General features: G+C 36.3%; 1 protein-coding gene across 1 annotated transcript; it reads left to right on the top strand.

Annotated features, from left to right (window-relative positions):
- Positions 1-805: 805 nt before the first annotated feature.
- On the top strand, positions 806-15232 carry LOC145991478 (heparanase). Its single transcript, XM_083127489.1, has 9 exons — positions 806-902; positions 3730-3955; positions 5605-5807; positions 7503-7673; positions 8061-8289; positions 9987-10120; positions 11582-11760; positions 13913-14172; positions 14978-15232. Exons 2-9 carry the CDS (start codon positions 3732-3734, stop codon positions 15135-15137), a joined length of 1560 nt encoding a protein of 519 aa, XP_082983615.1. The 5' UTR covers positions 806-902; positions 3730-3731; the 3' UTR covers positions 15138-15232.
- Positions 15233-22068: the final 6836 nt, after the last annotated feature.

Raw genomic sequence — 22068 nt, 5'->3', positions numbered from 1 at the left:
GGGGGATGTTTTTGATTATAATTGTTTCTTGTTAATATGGAGTAATAAGTAAACAACCACACGATTACCTACTGACATAACTCTTTCTCCATTGTTAAAATTGTTAGTTTTTTTTCCTGAAAGAAGGAAGCATTATAAATTTCTAAAATCAGTCAAAACCTTATTCAAGGGAACTAACTCATGGCTGTAAAGGTAATTTCCATGCAACGGTTATGGCTTCCACATGCCGCGGCATGTCTAGAACAATTCCCATACACACAGATTGCATTACACCGAAAGACGGTAGCTGGTTCTGCAAACAAAGCAAGTCCCCCTTCCTTCCTTTATATTTTGCAAAGTCAAGTCCCGTTACATTCCCGTTTTAGCTGCTGCGGGTGGCGAGTGACAAGCACAAGACAACCCTCTTGTAACATCCACATCAAAGTTTATTGACTTTTCCGAAAGATTCTTATCTGATCTGATTGGATCTCGTAGGCAGGCCTCCTGCATTCCAGAAAAGCAAACATATGTTCTAGTCGGCCGCTCGTTTCTGACCGGGCCGAGCCAAGCTGATCCGGATCAGTGAATTCGTTCGCGAACGGATTCGAGGAAACAGAACATCCAGCTTGTCAGTCTTTTCTGAACCGGATCAGTGAATTCGTTCGCGAACGAATCTTTTGAACGAATCCCAGTGCTGAACTAGTTCACAAAGAACGAATCCCAAAAATGAACGGAACTTTCCATCTCTAATTTACACTCACACACAATCACAGATTACTCACAATAACCCTATTCGCCAGCTCCACACTCGGGTACACTCCGTTGCAAGGTTGTTCTCGCGTTGTGTGATAAGCGAGACCCTTCCTTTGCGCGGTGTTCGTGTAATTTCCACATAGACTACTCACCACAGATTCTTCTACAAAGTAATTTATTTTTCTTCTTGACAGCTGTCCGGATGTTTCATATATGTTAATTACGATGGTACTAATTCCAGAATACTTACACATGCGCGATACCCGTTTACCACAGCTCTATGGGAGTTTTCACACTGAAGCGGCTTAAGGTTATGTATGTCTATGGTTTTCACCAATCCAGCCAGTCAACAGCAACGTTTCATGACAGGTCATACAAGCCTGCTGTTCTATCTACTTTTAACTCTGTTAACTTAACCCTGATAACTAGTCCCTGCAAACAGAAGACTATTCGCGCGTGAATATATAGCTCAGGGAGATTTCACGGTGACGGTTCCGAATGTTTAACGATTTTTCGCAAATTTAGAATACCGGAAACGGCACAAGTTTCGATTGCTTAATTCCGATTTCATCATAGTGCACGGACATTTTGGAGCGAATTAACAATATAGAGAAAGTCTCCAATTTTGTTAATTTTCCAAAAACCATTGACATTAGCCCAAAAAATCACGATAGCCCCACGAACCATCACGGGGACGAGGTATGCCTACTAAGTTAGGTTAGGCCTGTTAGGTTAGGTTCCATTAGCACTCCTTTCGTTCAATTTAGCATATACGGACAATACGAGAGCGTATTGTGCTCTCGTGCAGAAAGCAAATGGCGGCAGCAGCAATAGCATGTCGGAAATATTAAAATGGATCAAAACTACATTTCCGAACATCAACAACGCTACAGAAAATGATTTGCGTAAGTACTTTCTCCTGTAAATTTGAAGAAATCCGTCTCCGGTATAGTATCTAGTAAGGTGTTACCAATCACTCAACTCCCAACTTACGTGTTAACGCACATTAATAGAAATCGAAATATAAAAAAATGTCGGCTAGAATGTACAATATAGAGAAAGTCTCCAATTTCGTTAATTTTCGGTATACTAACTAATTTTGGCCTCTGATGTGTGAAAAGAAATATTTCATGTTGAAAATATTTGTTTCATATTGACTTTGACTTTTGTAATGTATTTTTTTCTTTGAAATAGTGCAGGGTCCCCACACACCTGGAGAACCTGTAAATTTCAGGGAATTGTAAGAAAAAAGAATCTCTGGGAAGATCATCTAATTGGTCAGTGAGTACCAATGGAGCACCCCTGATGGACAAGAATATAATATACTTTTGCCTCCTGCTAATAAAAATTACAAGTGATATGTACTACAACTTCAGAAATTTACTTTGCAATGAAAATATAGGTTGTAGGAATAAGTTTATATTCCTTTAAAGGTTAATTGATACTATTGTAATAATCTGTTTGTCAAAAGTGTTCCATATATTAAAATGTATTTTGTGCCACATAATACAGTTTGAAAACTCCCACGAGCATCCTTAGTCCTTCATTATGTGCAGTTACATCAGTTTATTCTTGAATTAGTTTTGTGTAGGTATCAGAAAGTGAACCGATATGAAATTTTTTGCCACTACTGATACGAAATAAAATTGCAAATTTTCCTCGAAGAACATGAATGCTTCGTTCATCTCCTTATGTGTGTAACTATGTGATTGCAATGAGTTTTGCCTTTGAAAGGGAACTGCATATTTAGACATTTACTATACAAATCAATATTTAATAACAACCCGTGAGGACCAGGGCCTACCTACTGACTGCTGGCCTCACTTCCACCAGAGATGGGGAATCATCCAACCGGTTATGGGGTGATGTGTGGTCAGCAGGACAAACCCCCAGTTCGTTGTAGGTTTACGCTACTCATTCGTAGCTCTCCAATTTCTTGTTAGCTTCCCCCAAGAAACTCACACCTGTGCCCGTCTCAAAGCATAATGCCTTAGATCACATGGCCACGATGTGGGACATACAAAACAATAACATATTAATTACGTTTTTATTCATGAAATAATAAAAAGATTGACAATATTGCAAAATTACAGGCCATTTTTAAATATAATAATATTATCTGGTATATGTAATAGATCAAGTAATATTACCTGATCCACTGTACGCCTATATTGGCTAATACTGATCGAGATAAACTAATGTTTCTTGCAAACTTTTGTTGAAGAACAGCTTCATCTCCTTAATTAATAGAAATAGGAAACACTCTGCCACGAAGCCTGGAAAGTCTTATCTTGTCAATGCACTAATCATAGAAATAAATGTTATATTTAGGGCTGAAAGACAGAATAATCCATTCCATCGCTAATAAAAATAAAGAAGGTGAGGATGCATGGCTCTCTGATGGAAATGGCAGATGTCATTGTAAAATATATTTAAATATACTATGTATTGAGTACTCTGGAGAAAAAAATAGCATTCTGGAAAATTCATGGAGAATACGTTCAAAGTTCATGTATGTGAGAATTTTGTTATGTGTATATGTTTCTTGCATATTTTATATACTTATATTTAACAATAACTATTTTTTTTTTTAATTTAAAGGTAATGGAAAATATTATGAAAATGGACTTGGTGTCATGATTGCCAGACAAAATGTTCTTCCTAGATTTCAGTGTTTAAGGTTTTAACCCAAGAACAAATAAAGTTAAAAAAATAAGTAAGTTCTAGTTTAATTTGCAATAAAATTTGTAATCCATATTTGATGCTGTATTACACATAAAGTGTATTAATATGTCACTAGTGCATTGTATACTGTTAAAGGGCATTTGCTTGTTGTCACTAACATAATAAATAAATGATAATTTTTGTTTTGATCTATCTTATAATCATTTTTCAAATTCCGTACTTTATTTTTAATTGATGTTCAATTTGTGGAATTTGGAAAAATCATACACAAATGTTAATCTATTCTAATTTACTACAATATTTTGCTTTCAGAAATGTTTGAAAAGAAGAATGCATATTGCTTCAGAATTGCTGTAGCATGCTGCTTTTCCTTGAGCCTATTGGAAATGTTCCTGTTAGGTTCTAATATGTTTACTAGGCACCATGAAACACTTGTAATAGACACACAGAAAATTCTCCACCTTGTGGACAAACATTTTTTGAGCATTACCCTTGATTCTTCTTTAATTCGACGCCAGTGGGAAGGTTTAAACTTGACGTAAGTTTCACTTGTCACCTCTTTTTATTTGTGATAAAATACTAAGTAAGTACATACAAAGAAATATGTATCTATTCAACACTATTGTATCTCACTTTGTTTTGTTGATCTGCTGTCAACTATAAAATATGACAGGAATGCATAGAAATTCAAATTTAGGAAGGGCATTACCCAATGATGTGTCTTAACACTTCAATGTCAACAGGGGTGTTGCACCACCTCAGAGTAATTTTCATTTTATTATGTTGATATTCGTACGAAAATTTTCAAGCACAATTTTTCTCTGTAATGAGCTTTTTTTAGTACTATAGGTAAATCAAAAAGTAAGTTACATCCCTCGGTATAAAACAAACTAAACACATTAAAAAGAAAAAAATATTCAACAGAAACATGAATAATTTTTTTTTCGACATAGTCACCAAGTTAATCTAAGCACTTTTCGTATTGTGTGATCAGTTTTTAGATTCCTTGTGTGTAAAAATTCCATCCAATTTAATTCAACCACTTCAACACGGCATCCCACACTTCCTCATCTGACGCAAAACGCTCACCCCCTGGGTCTGGTTTAAGAGGACTGAAAAGTGGTAGTCACAAGGTTCAGTTCGCTTGCAATCTCTTTAATTTTCACACGGTGGTTGGTAAGAATGATTGCATTCACATGCTCCACATTGTCGATAATGTTCATAGTTTCAGGTTGCCAGACATGTGGTTTGTCGATCATTTTCGTTCTTCCCACTTCGAACATCTGGCACCATTTCGAGATCATGGACATGACATCGCATTCTCACCATACACGTCGACAATTTGGCAATGGATTTCACTCCGATTATGCCTTTGTGGCCACAAAAATCGGATGGCGGAGCGTACCTTGCTCACCTGGTGACTATTCATATACTAAACCAGCTGCAACATGGCTGCTTCGGGTGTGGGGAGAAAACATTCCGGACAATATTGCCACTAAGCGTGATTATTGTATCTCTTTTAGTACAGGAACACAGCTTGGGTGTAACTTGTTTGTATTGTAATGGTGTTATGAATATTTCACGTAAAAGTGTGAAAAGTATGTATTCTAATTCTTAAAACAAGATTCTAAAACACGTCATGAATATTTCATGTAAAAGTGTGAAAAGTATGTATTTTAATTCTCAAAACAAGATGCTAAAACGTGCCATAAGGCAAAGACAAATTACAAGGGGGGAAAATGACATTTGTAATATAACAATGAATAACAGATAAAGATATGATGTACTTAAATATCTTGAATTAGAACAACTAGTCTTATTCCATGTGTTTTCAATCTCAGTACATACTTCAGTAATGTGTATTCTACATGAAAAACTCTTCACTACTGTTATTACTCTGATATTATGCAAAAGTAACAAAAGATACCAAATAGGAATTTTTAGGCAATATTATACATAATAAACATTTAGAGACGTTATGAAAAATAGTTATTAGCTTCCAAACAACATGAAAAGAATTTAAAACATTAAAGCCTATATTTTACTGGTGTGCAATTATTTATTGCTATTGTTATTGTTACTCTATTTTTACTTAATTTATTGGTTAAAAATTAATATTTTTCCATTCCTTAACAAATATTTGAAATATAGTCATCACATATCTTAAACATAAATTTAAAATTTCAGTTCAGAATTCCTTGTAAATGTGGCATCAACCCTTTCACCTGCAATATTGAGGTTGGGAGGTACATCAGCTGATAGGCTTATATTTGTGGAAAATTCAACCGATGAGCAAGCAACGACCTGGCAGGAATACCCTTTGGATGGCGGTGTATGCTCATATGAAGATAAAAATTGCAATGATGATTTGACAAACTTCACAATGTCAGGTAATTTTTGTGATGGATGATTCTTTTTTAACCTGACTGTACTTAATTTATTTGAAAAAAATAATGTTTAAAACAGTGAATGTATTTTTTATTTTTCTGTCTTGTGAGTATGGTATGGTTTCTCGTGTGTAACCTAATATTTGCTATTTCTTGTTAGATGCATACTAAATAATACATTACCACACACTGAACTTCCGGCCTCCGTGGCGGGGTAATCAGCACAGCATTTTATGACACCAGGGGTCCCAGCCTGGGCATGGGTCTTCTTTGTGAGTGTCACTTCATCAATTTCATAATATCATCACTCATCTTTGCGATTAGCCAAAAGTGGCAGAAATGCAAAATAAAATAAACCAAACCAAATAACTGGTAAAAAGGTTAGCTTAGTATGCTGTCAACAAAAAGGCCTCAGGTTCTAATCATGAGTAAACTATTGATATATTACTGCGATTGTCCCATTATCTATTTCATTGTTTCACCATTCATCCTCATCAGCATGGTTTAACTAAACTCCGATGGTACAGCAGCCATTTAAAGGCTAAGGCCTGCCAAGCAGCTTTTCTTTGGGTGATCCTAGTTCATGAATCACGTCCCTATTTCCTGGTGTTCTGGACCAGAGTCCACTTCTTTCTATTTTCAGGTAGCTTTCCAATTGCAGTTATGATGCTTGGTCAGCATTGAAGTGTTAGGGATTGTACCTTGAATCATTTGTTCCAAAGGTGAGATTGCTATCCTTTCAGTTAATGCAAGAGCCCTCACAACTAACTTAGGCACAAAAGCAACATTGTAATCAGAAAACTAGCATTTAATACAAAATAAAAAACCAGTTTACACTTTAAAGTGATTTATATTCCTCTGAGGAGATGTTTTATCCTAGTTTCCTAAGACCTTCTCAGACATATATCGAGGGTGGTCCAAAGTGCAAAAACATCAGTTCAAAACAAATGTGGATAAGGAAACATGAATTATATGTCATGACACATGATATAGGAAAGGGAGAAATTTTTATGATACGTTACCAACCTTTTTTATTAAATGGAGAAGTGGTCATGTAACATTAATATAGACTAGAATTTCACGAGAAACCTGTCGATATGTATAACTTCAATCCTTATGGTGGTGGAACCATTAGAGCCATTCAAATAATTAGCAATTGTATCTAAGGCTATGAAAACTGATACAGACCCCAATTCATTCGTAGTTATGTCACAGAAGAGTGTTTCCATTGTGTGTAAATTTCATTGAAATGATGGCATTTTCAAAAGAGAAAAAAAAATACAAATCTGTTTTCCAGATATTCTGCCATCTTTGAGGTGTCTGAGGTAGCACAAAAGAGCAGATCTTTGTCAATCATTTCTTGCTAAGGTATTGGCATGGACTCCAGTCTTATCAGCACTTGTGCAAGATCTCATGTTAGTGTCATTGTTGATAGCAAACTCTGATAAAATGTTGGTAAATGTGCAAGGACCATTAAATTATTTGCTAGAAGCCACATTTACTATTTATGTAATTAGTAACACATTGTGATCACATTTTATTAAAGAACAACTTAATGATGTGAACGAGAAGTTTGTAAGACGACATGACTTAAATAATAAGTTTACAATGATAATGTGCTGTTTGTGATATTAAATAAAATGCAAATAATGTCACCAGTATACAATGTCAGACAATTTATGTATATGTATTTTGCAGGGCTTGAGTGGATTTCAATTAACCAATTTGCACAAAGAGCGGGATTTGATGTATTATTTGATTTGAATGTTCTGTTGAGGAACTCTACAGAGTGGGATGACACAAATGCAAGGGAGATTATTGAATTCTCAGACCAGCATAACTTTCCTATAATGTGGCAACTAGGAAATGGTAAGTAATTAATTCTACTAGTTTATTACAATTACAGTGTATTCTTCTTCTAGCTGGCAGTTGTTACAAGCATTTAAACATGGGCTTTGATGTAATATTTTGGGTTATCATCATACAATCATCTTCATTATTGGAAAGAGGCAGAGGTAAGAGATCTGTCTGGAAAGTTCAAAGAGTAAATACAACAATTGATTTACTTCCTCAGTTTTTAAAAATCAGAGCTGATAGGTTTAACATATTGAGAAGTCAGGGACTTTGATCATAACTTGCCTATTAGTGAACCCATATATTCCTGGTTAATGCCGCAAACTTTTCCAAGATTTCACAACTACAGAAATGTAGTTCTTTCTTTCATATTGAAGAACTTTTTTTTTTTTCATTTTACAGAGCCAGATGCTTTCCACCATGTATTTAACATGACTCTAAGCAGCCAACAGCTTGGGAGAGATGTTTCAAAGCTAAAGAGACTGCTATCTTTATTTCCCTCTTACAAGGCAACCAGTGTGGTGGGTCCCGATGTAACTAGGCCAAGACCTCAGAGGATGCACTCAGTGGAATATTTGAGTGGTTTTCTGCAGGAAGCAGAAGGTGTTATCAATGCAGTCACTTGGCACCAGTAAGATTGTTTCTTTGCTTTGTTGCTAGGTATTATTTAATTGCAAGTTATTTTCAGATGATTTAGATATATAGTAACCATGAGCCTCCCCGATAGAATAGTGGTAATGTTGTCGACTTGTAATCGAAGAGGCCCGGGTTCAATACCTGGGGGAGGCACATGGCACACTGGTTTGGAGCCCACTTTAAACTAAAGGTCCAGTCCCAATTAGCCTTCCTGTACATAAAGTAGAATTAGAACAAAATTAATTCACTCAATATAGTAATCATGTTTAAAGAAGTTCCAGAACAGAAATTTCAGTTAAACAATTTGTAAACAACTAGCTCAAATACATATTGTTCTGTGGTAGAATGTCAAGGACATCCAAGTCCTGAATTTTCTGGTGGATCATGCATCACGTGGTTTATTTGCTAATTGAATGAGGGCTTTCTTTCAGTTCACTACTACTCGGTAACATTGGTGAAGAATATTGTATACTCACTACAGACTCCCAGTGGATAGGACCCTTGAAGTTCTACTACACATAACACGGTCTGGTCTTCAAAATTCTCTCTTCGAACCACCTCTCGTCATCCACAAAAGCATCATCTGGATTTTGCGTCAAATCCCGAGTTACACATTACTGATCTTCCTCTAGGGTCAGCCTTGGGGGAACTAGGTATTCAGGTTCATCTTGAGTGAAAACAAAAATGGCGTGCTCGTCAAAAGCATGAAGCAGGATATCAGTATTGGTGGCTAATGGTTGACTTTGAGGTGATTCAAAAGACTTTCATTTTAGAAGTTTTGAAATCTAACTTAGCTTTAATTTTAGAATTGATTGGGCCCATCCAATAAAACATTACCAAGAATATGCGCTTGTCCCATCCTCTTAAAAATATTATAATAATCTTCTGTGGACTCTTCCAGAGATGCAACCAACAAACACATAGCTCTGACAGGAAAGAGAGAAGCTTCATTATTGGCACCATGGATATATAAGAGTACAACTGTTTGGAAATAAAACAATGTGGATATGCACCACTTTGTGAATAGAGTCAAGAGTTCTCAGTCCGTTTTCAATTATATATGTTCAAAACAATGACAACATAAAGAAGCATCAGTACCAGAATAAAGTACTCGCTTATCCACAAAACTGGTTCTTCATACCTTACGATTTGACACACGCAGGTAAAACAGCGACAACAATAATCCAGTGAATTCAGAGCTGGTTCGGTAGCTCAGTTGGTAGAGCAATGACATGGTATGCCTGAGACTTGGGTTCAAGTCCTGCTTGAGCCTGCAAATTTCGATAAAATTTCTACATGATTTTGAATAGTTCTGTTAATTTCCAAGCCCCCAAGCAATAATACAACAAGTTCTCGAGAGGATGGTGGCAGTGATCACTTAAATTAATAGATCTTCAAGAAGTTAGTTTTACAGATAATTGAGTACTTAAGTACTTGTTCAGGTATATTATTTTTTTTCACATTATTTTATTCCCTTCAACATGATTAAAGAAACATCTTACAACACAAATAAATAATCAGCTCTCAAAAACAAAAATTTGGAAACTTTGGAAAGAAGCACTCTGCACTACTTTGCAATAATCAAATGATTTCAATATTATTGGATGATTTTACATGAATTTATATTTATATGAAACTTAAGATCAAGAAGCAATGTACTGAATTACAAAGTCTATTATCTTTCTTCTGAAGGTACTACTTAAATGGCAGGACAGCTTCTATGGAAGACTTTATTGATCCTCAAACCTTTAATGTCCTAATTAATCAAGTGAATATTATGAATGAGGCAGTACGTAAGATAGATCCTAATATTCCTATTTGGCTTGGTACGTATGCAACAGTATTTTTTTTTGTTTAATATTTAAATCATGTATACAGTGTGGTAACACAGCATAAATAAAAGCTCGTAAAAACTTTGGATGATAACTCATACCTTTTTTGACTGGGGACCTATTTAATAGTAATACATGCATTGTTATCCACTGGTATATGTATAGCCATGCATTTGGATATCTGTAAAATTGCCAACAGTTTTACTGATCTAATAGTTTTATAAATGTTCCTCATTAAGTGCATAATTTTAACTATTTGTTACTGCTTTTATGTCAGAATTATGAACTTAATGAAGATTTATGTATGCATTATGCATTCATGTACCCTAGTTTTGTAAAGTAAATTTCTAAATACGCATTCTATTTTGCCAGCTTGGTAGCCAAGCATGTAGTCAACTTTGATATCTCCACCAATGTTTCTGCATTTTGAAACCCAGTTTGTACATGGACATTTCCTGTGAGTATCCCTTGATCAAGTTCATCCTCATTGTTGCAGTTAGTTAAAAGTGGCAGAAATGCAGTGTAAAATAAGAAAAAATACAAACACATGTAGTATATTTTCCTAATACAATACCTATTACAGTCACCTGTTTACATGTGTTATAAGTAATGAGCTGGGGTGTAAGGGGTACTTTCCGCGTAAGGGCCCAAAAGTCAACCTCACTACCACATAGTACACCCTGGACTATAGACTAACGAGGCTCTGGCGACTGGCACTATGGCCAGTATAATTTTGTGTGTGTTGTCCTGTTTTTTTGTCCTTGTGTGTGCTGAGTGCCCGTTTAGAGCCTCAGCTTTTAACTGAAGTCAGAATATTTTAAGATTTTTACTTGTGCAACGTTAGAGTTGTCATTTGTAATGATAAGGGGCTGGCCCCTGTATAATGTGAGGGGTGCAAAATAGCCTAAGTGCTGACGCACCCAAAATGTAAAAAAAAAATTAAAAAAATAAGTAATGAGCTGAAAGAACCAGGCAGGTTTGTCATAAAATGTTAATGTTGGATCAGTACTTTGTCATTGGTTAACATTTAATATCAGTCCCCTTTTATATATATATATATATATATATATACACACACACACCAGGTGAAACTGGAACTTCATAACAGATCAATACTTTCAAAATGGAAAAGAAAATGTATATGTACTTTCAATTCCATTGCACAAACATTTTATATTACATGTTGTTCCCGTATATCATAATTACATATGCATGTGATATGTATCATAATCGCACAAAATTCTATTGCACATGCATATGAGAGACATGGAGGAACATTATTTGTTGTTGGCACTGACTTTCTTAGGCTACTGGCAACAGGGGCAGATCCAAGATTCAAGCTGCAGATTTTCTCGTGCTTTTCATCAATCATTTACATTCTCCTTTATTTCTGACTAAAAAAATTCCTGCAAAGTTTCTCAGTTTTGTTAATATGCAATGTGGTTTCATTTACAGGAGAAACTAGTACGGCCTATGGTGGAGGAGCTCCTGGGCTGTCAGACAGATTCGTAGCAGGGTTTCTGTGGTTGGACAAGTTAGGGCTTGCTGCCAGAATGGGAATAAATGTTGTCATTAGGCAAAGCTTCTATGGAGGGAATTATGGATTAATTGACAGAAGCTCAGAACCATTGCCCGTAAGTAAGGATAACAATTTTCCAGTGAAGTTCAAGTTAAAATTTTCCAATCTGAAAAATCTTCTGAAATAAACAAGTGGGAACTACTTCTACATCATGAAATCGCGATGTGCAATAGATATTCAGATGAATAATCTGTTGGAAGTGGGATGACTATTTCCATAGGTTTTGTGATGATTATTGATACTCGCAGAGATACAGAAAGACTCATCAAGTCAGTTTGTTACAATATTTGTACAGTTTATCTTGTGGTGTGTACCAAATATCATTTACACACAAGTAATGGTCACTTTCCTTGCATGTATGTATTTCTGTCCAGCTTTCATAACATCATGTGGTTTCGTCAGGAAGCTGGACAATATTTGAACTTTAATGCTTGTGAAATGATTAAAGAGGTAAAGACAGGTAAGTTAAAATGAGAAACGAGTTGCCCTGTTATGATCTTTACTCTTACTATGTTTAACTGGCAAGTGATCTTCAAACAAATTAACATAAAAGTTCATTAGATCTATTTGGCAACTGCTGGTGGAACAAAAATTCAAACAAAAAGTACAGTGTTTCATATAGAATCCAGCTCGTAGGATAAAACAGGTGACATCTTCCTGTACAGGAACAATTACCTACCAGGTGTACATTATGAAAGTCACATTAGTATAACATGTCAGACAAGTTATGGCCATTGGCCATTCCTTAAGTCCACGCATGAAGAGTGTGATGTTCATTCTCACACAAAACACATGTACTGAGAGGCAGGTTTGTTTAATGAAAATCGTCATTTACTTGCACACAGTGTGTATACATGATAGCTTCAAACTGCACTAGTTCAGAAAAATAATAATTTGAACGGAAGATATGAAGCAACATGCACAAGATGAGTGTACCTTATCTGTTCTTAAAATGTAATTAAAATGAGCAAGAACGTCTTCAGTCAAGTTCACTCCTACTAGAAGAACATGTAGAAACTTTCTATAACCAAAAATTGCAATTGACGCTTTCACCAAGTGTGTTCCTAAAGTCAGTAAAATTAATGATTTCAACAGGCAGTTTTTTCATTTGATTGATGCATATCATTATGACTTCAGGAAAGTGCTCCAAAAAGTGCCATAATCTTAAGTCACTAGCTAGCTTGGAAGCCACACTGGTTGAAGATAACACCTTCTCGTAGCGTGTTGACAAAACATCTGCATAACATTACCCTGGCCAGCCTGTAGCCTTGGATGCCACCAAGAGCCCCAAGAATCAACGAGCGACCTTGAAGGATCCAATGGGAGGGTGCGCTGTGTGGAGCTAGTTTAAAATATATGTTCATAAATAAACTATAAAGTTGCAAAGCACAGGAGAAACAAAAATATGATTGCTAACATACGGATCACATATTCTATGTGAAGATAAACGTTTCAGGGTGTTGTTCGGTCTATTAGGACAGCCAACATGTCCATGGACAGATCTGCCAAATAGAGTTGGTAAAACTCACTGCGCAGTCACACTTTTTTCAAACAGTTTGAGAGGTGAAAAGTTACTGTTTTTCAGGCAGGTGAATTTCTATTTATTTGCTTCAAAAACTTTAGTGTTGACATTGTTTACTATTTACTACGGAAAGAACTATGAGGTGCCAAAGTAAATTTGTGAATATTGCAATGTGTGAAAGTTGAAAATTGTTTCAATCATCCGCAATCGTCTGTTGCATTAAATACGTTTGACAACAGACCAGCTGAAATTCGAAAAAATGAACATCTGCACCAGGACATTCATCTTTCCTCTTAGAGACTTTAAGGAAACAGTATCAGGTAGAGTGCTGATTTTTTTCAGTATAACGTACCATGTAGAAGTAATGAATTATTTTTTTTCTTAATTTTTCGGGATCTGCTTCCCCAACAGAAAATGTCACCGCCCGCCACTGCTTTTAATGTGTTCAAATCTTCTCCAGCCTCCTACTGAAGCCACATGATGTGATTAAAGATAGTGGAAATAGAGGTACGTTCCAAAAGTGATCATTACTTGTGTGAAAAGAATGGCATGTTATGCAAGCTATATCTCCTTCCAAAGTATCATTAAAGTTAAGATATTTCTTTTATCTCAATTTTACACCACATTGTCATTTTGTTTAATAAAGAATTGTGCTATTTAGCAGTTCAATAATTTGTTCTTGCAGGATTATTGGTTGTCTTCTTTGTTCAAGCTGCTTGTGGGTCATCAGGTCCTATCTGCTGACCTTGTGACACAAAGTAGAGATTATGTTCGGTTCTACTGCCACTGCACAAACACTGAAAGGACATCATATGCACCTGGTGCATTAACAATATTTGGTATGAATTTGAAACCTAGCACAATCGAAGTCACCTTACAAGGAACATGGAATTCAAGTGAAATTCACCAATATTTGCTCACAGGAAGAGATGGGTTAGAATCAAGGTAAATAAAATACAGTAGTCACAAATATATTTTCTTGTGTTTTGTGCTGACTAGAGCATGTTCTTTGCTAAGGATAACAACCATGTTACTAGCACAGCACACATTATATGTTTAAATGACAAGTCACAGCAACTGCTGTCTCGGTTGATGTAAACAACTTGAGATTGGCCAGGATATTGTCGTGGTGTCAATGTCAAATTCACATTATTTCTGTAAAATAATTGTCAATATTTTATTCCTGCGTTCTCTTTTATTTATAATGGAACTTTGGGCCTCCCTGATGGCATAGTGGTTATGTCATTACCTTGTAATGAAGGTGTCCTGGGATCTGTACCCAATGGATACACATAGTGGTTCGGAATTCGGATCACACTTTAAACTGTAGGTCAACCACCACATTATTATTATTATTATTATATTATTGTTATTATTATTATTATTATTATTTATGGTGAACTAAAGCTAACTTCATACATATTAATTTACATGTCTGTTTTCCCAATGTAGGAACAATTGACTATCGTATTGGTTATAAAGTAATGTTATAAATCTGAAACTTAACACTATTAGCAGAGTTCTACATTTAGTTTAAGTTGAATCATTTGGCTTTATTTTGGAAGAGAGAAGTTTTTATATTGCAACGGTAATTATAACCCATGGTGTTGTGTTCATAGAAGTGATCTCTTAGAGGAGTGCAAATTTGCTTTCAAAATGATGAACAAAATAAACAGGATAATAAATTTTGTAACTTTCCTTCCAGTAAACTAAGTGATAGGTGTTTATAATTTAATTATTTCTATTCTAGGTTTTCATTGCTGAATGGAAAGGAAATCAACCTTAAGAAGTCAGGAATGTTACCTGATTTTGTTCCTGTATTGCTTTCTCCTGAATCCAGCATTACTATCCCACCATATTCAATGGGATTTTGGATTTTACCCAAAGCAAATGTTCCTATATGCATTTAGAGTGTATATAATATTACATGTTTGTGAGATATATATATTTTTTTAATGTACAAATTGTTCATAATGTATGTATGTCACACACAATAAATAAATATTTTGTAATAATGATATTGTGTTTCAAAAACAAGCTTGCAAATATTATGTCATCTCATTTTCTGAGCCTGTTTGTTCCATTCTTTTAATTAGGAGTGAATACACAAGTTCATTTACTCTGGTTTTTATATGTTGAATTTTTAATTTCACTAAAACAAAACCCATCAGCCCTCCAATAATTAAGAAGGTGAACAGATGATTTGCTGTTACATCAAATTGGTATAATATTGGTTATCAGCGTTTATAATTTTTTACATTTGTAGTTTAAGAGGTATTGTATTAGTAAAGATTTCATATCAGTCCATTCCTAATAGTTATGCAAGTTTTATAAATTTTGTTTGTTCCATGCATATACAGGGAAATATGGTGAATTCGTAAGAATTTATGATCATTTTACATATCAACACCATTCAATTAACAACAAAAATTACATGAAGCATTAGAGGTCCAAATTCTCATGCCTGCATGATCATTTCACATACAATGGAATATGTATATAAGCTATTTTTAATTTCAGGGCTAACCCTCACCAAATAGACTTGCTGGAGTTTCTACATTAATATGAAATATTAATTTGACATTATCTACATAGTATACTGTTTACTAGGGATGGGAAAGGGTAATAGGTATTCTGTACTTGTTATCAGTATCAGCCAATATAGGTTTATCAGGGTATAATTTTATCAGTTTTACTGATTAATTTTATCAATCCAATATATGAAAAATAATCTGTAATTTAATGCAAAATTCTGCTATTTTGATATTTTATGAATATTAAAGTATAATTCATGTGCCCTAGTTTTGTAAAGTAAATATCAAAACACAATAGTCACCTGGTTACGTACATTAATTCATGTTCTTAAAGGAACATTTACAATTTTATATTGGATCAGTGGAATATCGGTTATAATTTAAGTTACTAAGAACTACATTTCATAAATGGCTGAAATTGTTTAATATGATCGACATTTCGACATACTGCACATCCACCTTTTATAACTGACATTCCATCTTATTGTATTTTTGGATCTTGGAAAAAGGTGTATGTGCAGGATGTCAAATTCAGAGGTGTTCGTTGTAAAATCAGAGGTGTTCGTTGTAACTCACCCTCATGATGACCTCACCTGCACGAGTGCCACCCTACAGATGGTGAACACCTCAGGTCAAAATTTTTAACATATTGAAGAATTTCAACCATTGAAGAATCCTAGTTCTTATTAACGTTAATTAGATTGATGTTGCTACATGAATCATTTACAAAGACTTAAATATGAAAACTATAAAGAATATCTGAATCCGTAAATTGTATATTTAGTACTTTATTTTAATTTGCAAAAATTCCATATCAGTCCATCACTGTTTATTTATTCTAACATTATCTTTTGAGAGAGCACCTTTTTTTTTCTAATTTTGTAATAGAAATCAGATCTACGATGGATCTGTGAATTACTACTGATCCAATATGTTAAACACTATTTTACTGAAAAACTCAATATGCTGACCAAGGCAGAAATTTATTTTATTATAAAACATAAACTAAACGTAATGTTTCAACCTTCTAGCAAGGTCTTCTTCAGACTCTGTACCAAGTACAATTGTAACAAGGTACACAACAGAACGATCTATATACACTAGTGATGGGTTCAAGCCGTTCATTTGTGCGAGTCGACTCATGAGCGCTCGCTCACTGAGAAGAGTCGTTCAAATGAGTCGTTCCAAAGAGTCGCCAAGCTTCTTTTTCTCGAAACACATGCCTGAAGAGGGGGAAGGGGGTAGGTGGTGTTGAAGCAGATGATTGTATTTAAGTAAACGAACACAACGTACGTCCTTCAAGATTAATAAATTGTATTGCATTTTTGTGTATGTGTGTGTGCGTGTAGCCGACTAGATGGCCAAGATTCTGAAGTAATCGACATTTGATCTTGCCACAGAAGTTCCCGGGATCTAGTCCCGGTCTGGGCAAGGATATTCTTTACGAGTGTCCCTTCATCTATATCATCACGCATCATCCTCATCGTCGCGATTACTTAAAATTTGAAGAAAAGCGGCATAAAATAAGAAAAATACAAATACGATTCTGTATGTGTGTGGATATACATATATGTGTAAACAGTAAACACACACACACACAAACAAAATTTATACTTTTTTTTATACACATACTTGTTTTCATTACTCTGCCTCATGAGTGAGATTTTCTATATTTGTATCTTGTTTCAGTTTACATTTCATGCTGCGGATAATGCAAATTATGCAGTACGATAGCATACACAGAAATGCTATATAATTATATCAACCTTTTATTAGTAATAACGTGCATTTACATATTCTTCCTTTTTTGCATTCGATCACTGGTTTTAATATCGCAACAAAATGCACTCCAGATCTGCGCTGCGACACATGCTTGCATTTCCACGAGCATCGCTCGTTCACGACTCTTGAAACAGCACGAAGAGTCACAGCACAGTCCCACGACTCTTTCCCCATCATTCGTTCACGACTCGCGAGTCAGCACGAAGAGTCATTAAGCACCTTAGCGACTCGCTCGCCTTAGCGACTCTTCTCCTCACTCATCGTTCACGACTCGCGAGTCGGCACGAAGAGTCATTAAGCACCTTAACGACTCGCTCGCCTTAGCGACTCTTCTCCTCACTCATCGTTCGCTCGCGAGTCGCGAGCTCTCTTACACAAGGCGCGGCGGCGGCAGTCTCGCCAGCAGACTGGATCTACAGTTTAAAGTAGGATCCACCCGCTCGCTCTCCGCGGATGGCTAACAGCTGTGTTTAAGAAATATATATCGCTCTTGAACATTATCCATGTCCATCCCATATCCATGTTTTTGTTGTTCTACAGTCATTCAATATAAGTTTCTGCCAATATCATAATGTATGATCGAATTTCTATAAAGCGGGCCAAATTATACGTATGTATTTTTTTTTAATGTTGCTTTCTACTAGTAAAACACCTTTACACGTAGGCTCACCGCAGATGGCCAACAGCTGTTTATATCACTCGTGAACATGACCCATGTCCATCTTACGTAGTTGTTCCTAATTCTGCAGTCATTCAATAAAAGCTTTTTTGCAGTATCATGTACGATGAGATTTATGATTAAACTTCTATATTTATTCTTTAATGCTGTTTTCATTAGTAAACTATTTACACGTTAATGTTAATGAAATATTTCACGTCATATGAAAACGATTTTGTCAGACAATGTTTAAAGTTCACTTTATGCTCGGGATTGAAGCTACATTTTAAACTGGGGGTCTAAATCACTGGGCAAGGTGCCTCCACCGAAGATCGAATCCGAGACAGGAAGCGATTTCCTTACCAGGATTTAACAAGGAATGAAAGGATGGCTGAATAACATAAATAAAACATACTCCATGGTGCATGTTCTTTGTTTCTTGGTTTCTATGTTGGCCAGCTTGAAATAATCTTGGAGTGACAGATAAGTGGTGTCGCCCTCCTCAAAGTAAGCCTATTGACACCGAAAGTTCCGGGTTCGATCCCCAGCCCAGAGATGAGTGGTAATCTGTATTTAACCTCTTGTCAATTACTCTAATCACCATCCATCCTCCGTCGTTGCCTTGTAACGATACCTGGTGGATCCCACTTTAAACTGTAGATCCAGTCCCGATTAGCTTATCTGTACGTAAAATTCATTCATCCTCGCTGTCAATTCTAAGTAATTAGGTATAAAAGATGCATAAAATACAACAAAGCGTGTTAGGCAGTTAAAATATTAAAACTGAATTAATAAATTATAAAATATAATTACTGCATGCTAATTTATAAGAAATTATAGCATTTTAAAATTTGTTTGTTCCTTAATGGGAAAATAACTAGTAGCTTATTTCTTCTGTTCATTCTCATGTTAACAGATTTGTTTTCTTGGATAAATAAAATTGAACGTGTAAATTAAAAGGTTTACATGTGCACGAAGCGGAAGAGCAACTCGATCGAGTATCGTGGTGAGACAAGATGACTTGGCACATCGTTTCAACTCGTGAATGAGAATGCATATCTTGTTCGTGATTTGATTTCAAGTTAAAAACACCTGTCAGGTCTTGTTCGCTTATCGATTTCAAAGCATAAATCGGTATCGTTACTCCAATGAGACGAGATTCTCGGACAGTACATTTTACACAGAGTGTCTCTCATCATCTCACCAACTTTGGAAGGGTTGGCCCTGTTTTCATTGCGATTTTGTAATGCCCTGCTACTTGTGAAACTGATTCACTTCCAACAATTTCAGTCGCCTCTGTGGAGGAGTGGTTAGAACAGTGCGCTAAGAGGAATCTCGGAATTGAGTGTCACTTCATCAATTTCATTATATCATCACTGATTTTCATGTTCGCGATTAGCCAAAGTGGCAGAAGAGCAAAGCCTGGGCAAAAGTGGTATCCCGAGCCGCTATGTGTTTCCACCGAATATCGGCCTCAGGATTCCCTGCCCTCGTGCCGCGATGTGCTAACCACTCCACCACGGGGGCCGGCTCTCCCCATCACATCTCTGTTTTATACTAAAGGCTATGATTGAATATGAATTTAAAATTTTGTGTGCGTCACTTAGGCTATTTTGCACCCTTCACTTTATACGGGATCCAGCCCCTTACCAGAACTAAAATAACATAACTGTAATGTCCTGTAGTAACTAAAATATTAAAATAATCTGACCGGTTAAAAGCTGAGGCTGTAAAGGCACTCTGCACACATAAGGACAAAACACAGGACAACACACACACACACACATTCCTACGAAAATTATACTGGCCGTAGGTATAGACGCCAGAGCCTCGTTGGTCTGCAAAATGCAGTCCAGGGTGTACTATGTGGAACTGAGGTTGACAATTGGGTGTGCTACGTGGAAGGATCATCCCTTACATCCCTTAAACTATATTTCTCGATACCCTTGATGTGCTAACCACGCCGGCATACATTATAGAATACTTGAGTTAGTTTTGTCAATATTAATTTTATTGATTGCATTTTTGTTTTGCAATGATTTTGCGCACTGAATTTTCATATTTATCTTTGCTTTTCATTTTCACTACAGGACAAATCTGTTGGCTGTTCTTCGCTGCCCGTCATGGGCTAAGGTTGCACGCTCTCTCTCTCTGCAAACAACACTCGCGAGTCGCGAGCTCGCGAGTCGACTCTTTCCTTCGTTCAAAGAGTCGCTAAAGTGTGCCACGACTCTTTGAACGAAGGAAAGAGTCGACTCGCGAGCATGCTCCTTCCCCTCTCATCGTACACGGCACGTTTCAGCCAGCTTTACTCAACTAGGGGTAGGGAAAAGGAACAGAGAGGACCCCCCCTCCCTCTCCTCTCCAGTCCCCATTTGCTGCCCGCAGAATCGACTTGCTTTCTTTCAAAAATTCCGGCCGCCAGGCGAGTATACACTTGCGCATGCGCCTTCCTCGCAAAATTCGTGGAAAGGAGAGGGAATAATGGAATAATATAGTAGTTGCTTGGCGGGCGGAGGAGTCGTGGCACACATACGACTCTTTGAACGTGTCGTTCAATTCTGGTGAACGAGTCGTTCACCGCTCACAAGAGAGAGTCGTTACTTTTGAACGACTCGTTCACGAACGACCCATCACTAATATACACAAAAATACTCCCCTCCAGACTATTAGAAAGTAGTTCTGGAACAACCTAGCAGGTGGCTTTCCCTTGTCAACTGTACTTTCACCTGAAAGAGAATGTGGTTGGACTCTCTATCTCACGCTCTTTTTCCTTCATTCTTCCTCCTCCTTCTCTCCTCTTTCTCTCTTGTCCTTTCCACTCATTCTAACACCTTCTTCCATTCTTTGTTTAACTTCAATCCCCCATTCCAGTTCATTCACCTTTCTTCTCTATTTCCTTGGACTCCTTCCATTTTCTCACTAGTATTCTCTTCTCCCTTCCTATCTGCTTAGCCTCATCCCACTCTGTCATGTCCTGTTTCTCTCATGTGTTTAAATATCGCATTTCTCTCTCTCTTAAGTCGTACATCATCCCTATGTTGTTTCAACCTGTCTTTCAGCCTCTTTTTCATTTCTCCTATGTACACACTCTGACATTCTTTACATTTCACTTCGTAGATAATCCCTTCCTCTTCCTCTTCTCTGTTTTCCTTTTTCTTGTTTGCATTCTTCGCTATTTTTAAGATACTTCTCCCTCCCTTCCTGTAAGTTTTAATGCCTGCTTTTCTAAGCACTTTGCATATCTTTTCTGTGGTCTTCCCCATACTCCTTATTCCAAACCACCTCTCTTTTTCTTTCTCTTCCTCTTTCTCTTCCAATTCTCCCCTGCCACTTTTCTTCCTTCTTCTGTTTATGTCCAGTCTATCCTGCTTCTCATAGCCATTCTTTTCCAGCTGCCTTCTTTTTCACATTCTTTCCTGCATATTTTCTTGATTCTGTCCTCCATATTCTTTATAAAATTTATTTTTGTCACCTCACTTCCATCACTTATTTTGTGGCAGAATACCCCTGCTGCACACTTCTTCTGATGCCAAGCGGTTTCAATTTCTTGTCCTCTCTTCCTTTTCATCAATATATCTAGGTAGCTAATCTTGTCTTCTTCTTCTATTTCGAGTTCCAACAATATCCCTTTTTCTTCATCTTGTATTTCTTTGTCAAATATGTCGAGCTGCCTCTTCGTTCCCTTCCATATGCCAAAACAATCGTCCACATATCTGCAAAACAGAATTATTTTGTCACCTCCTTTTTCTATCACTTTCTTTTCCCATTCATTCATAACTAATTCAGCCAATGCTGGGCTTAGGCTAGAACCTATATTCAGTCCTTCACTCATTAACATTATTTTATCCCCCATTATACTGTAAC

The sequence above is a fragment of the Lepisma saccharinum genome, chromosome 8, assembly GCF_977018435.1.
Source record: "Lepisma saccharinum chromosome 8, izLepSacc3.1, whole genome shotgun sequence".
Classification (NCBI taxonomy): Eukaryota; Metazoa; Arthropoda; class Insecta; order Zygentoma; family Lepismatidae; genus Lepisma; species Lepisma saccharinum.
Note: the sequence above shows the minus strand (reverse complement) of the source record. Positions and strands in the feature narration are given on the sequence as shown.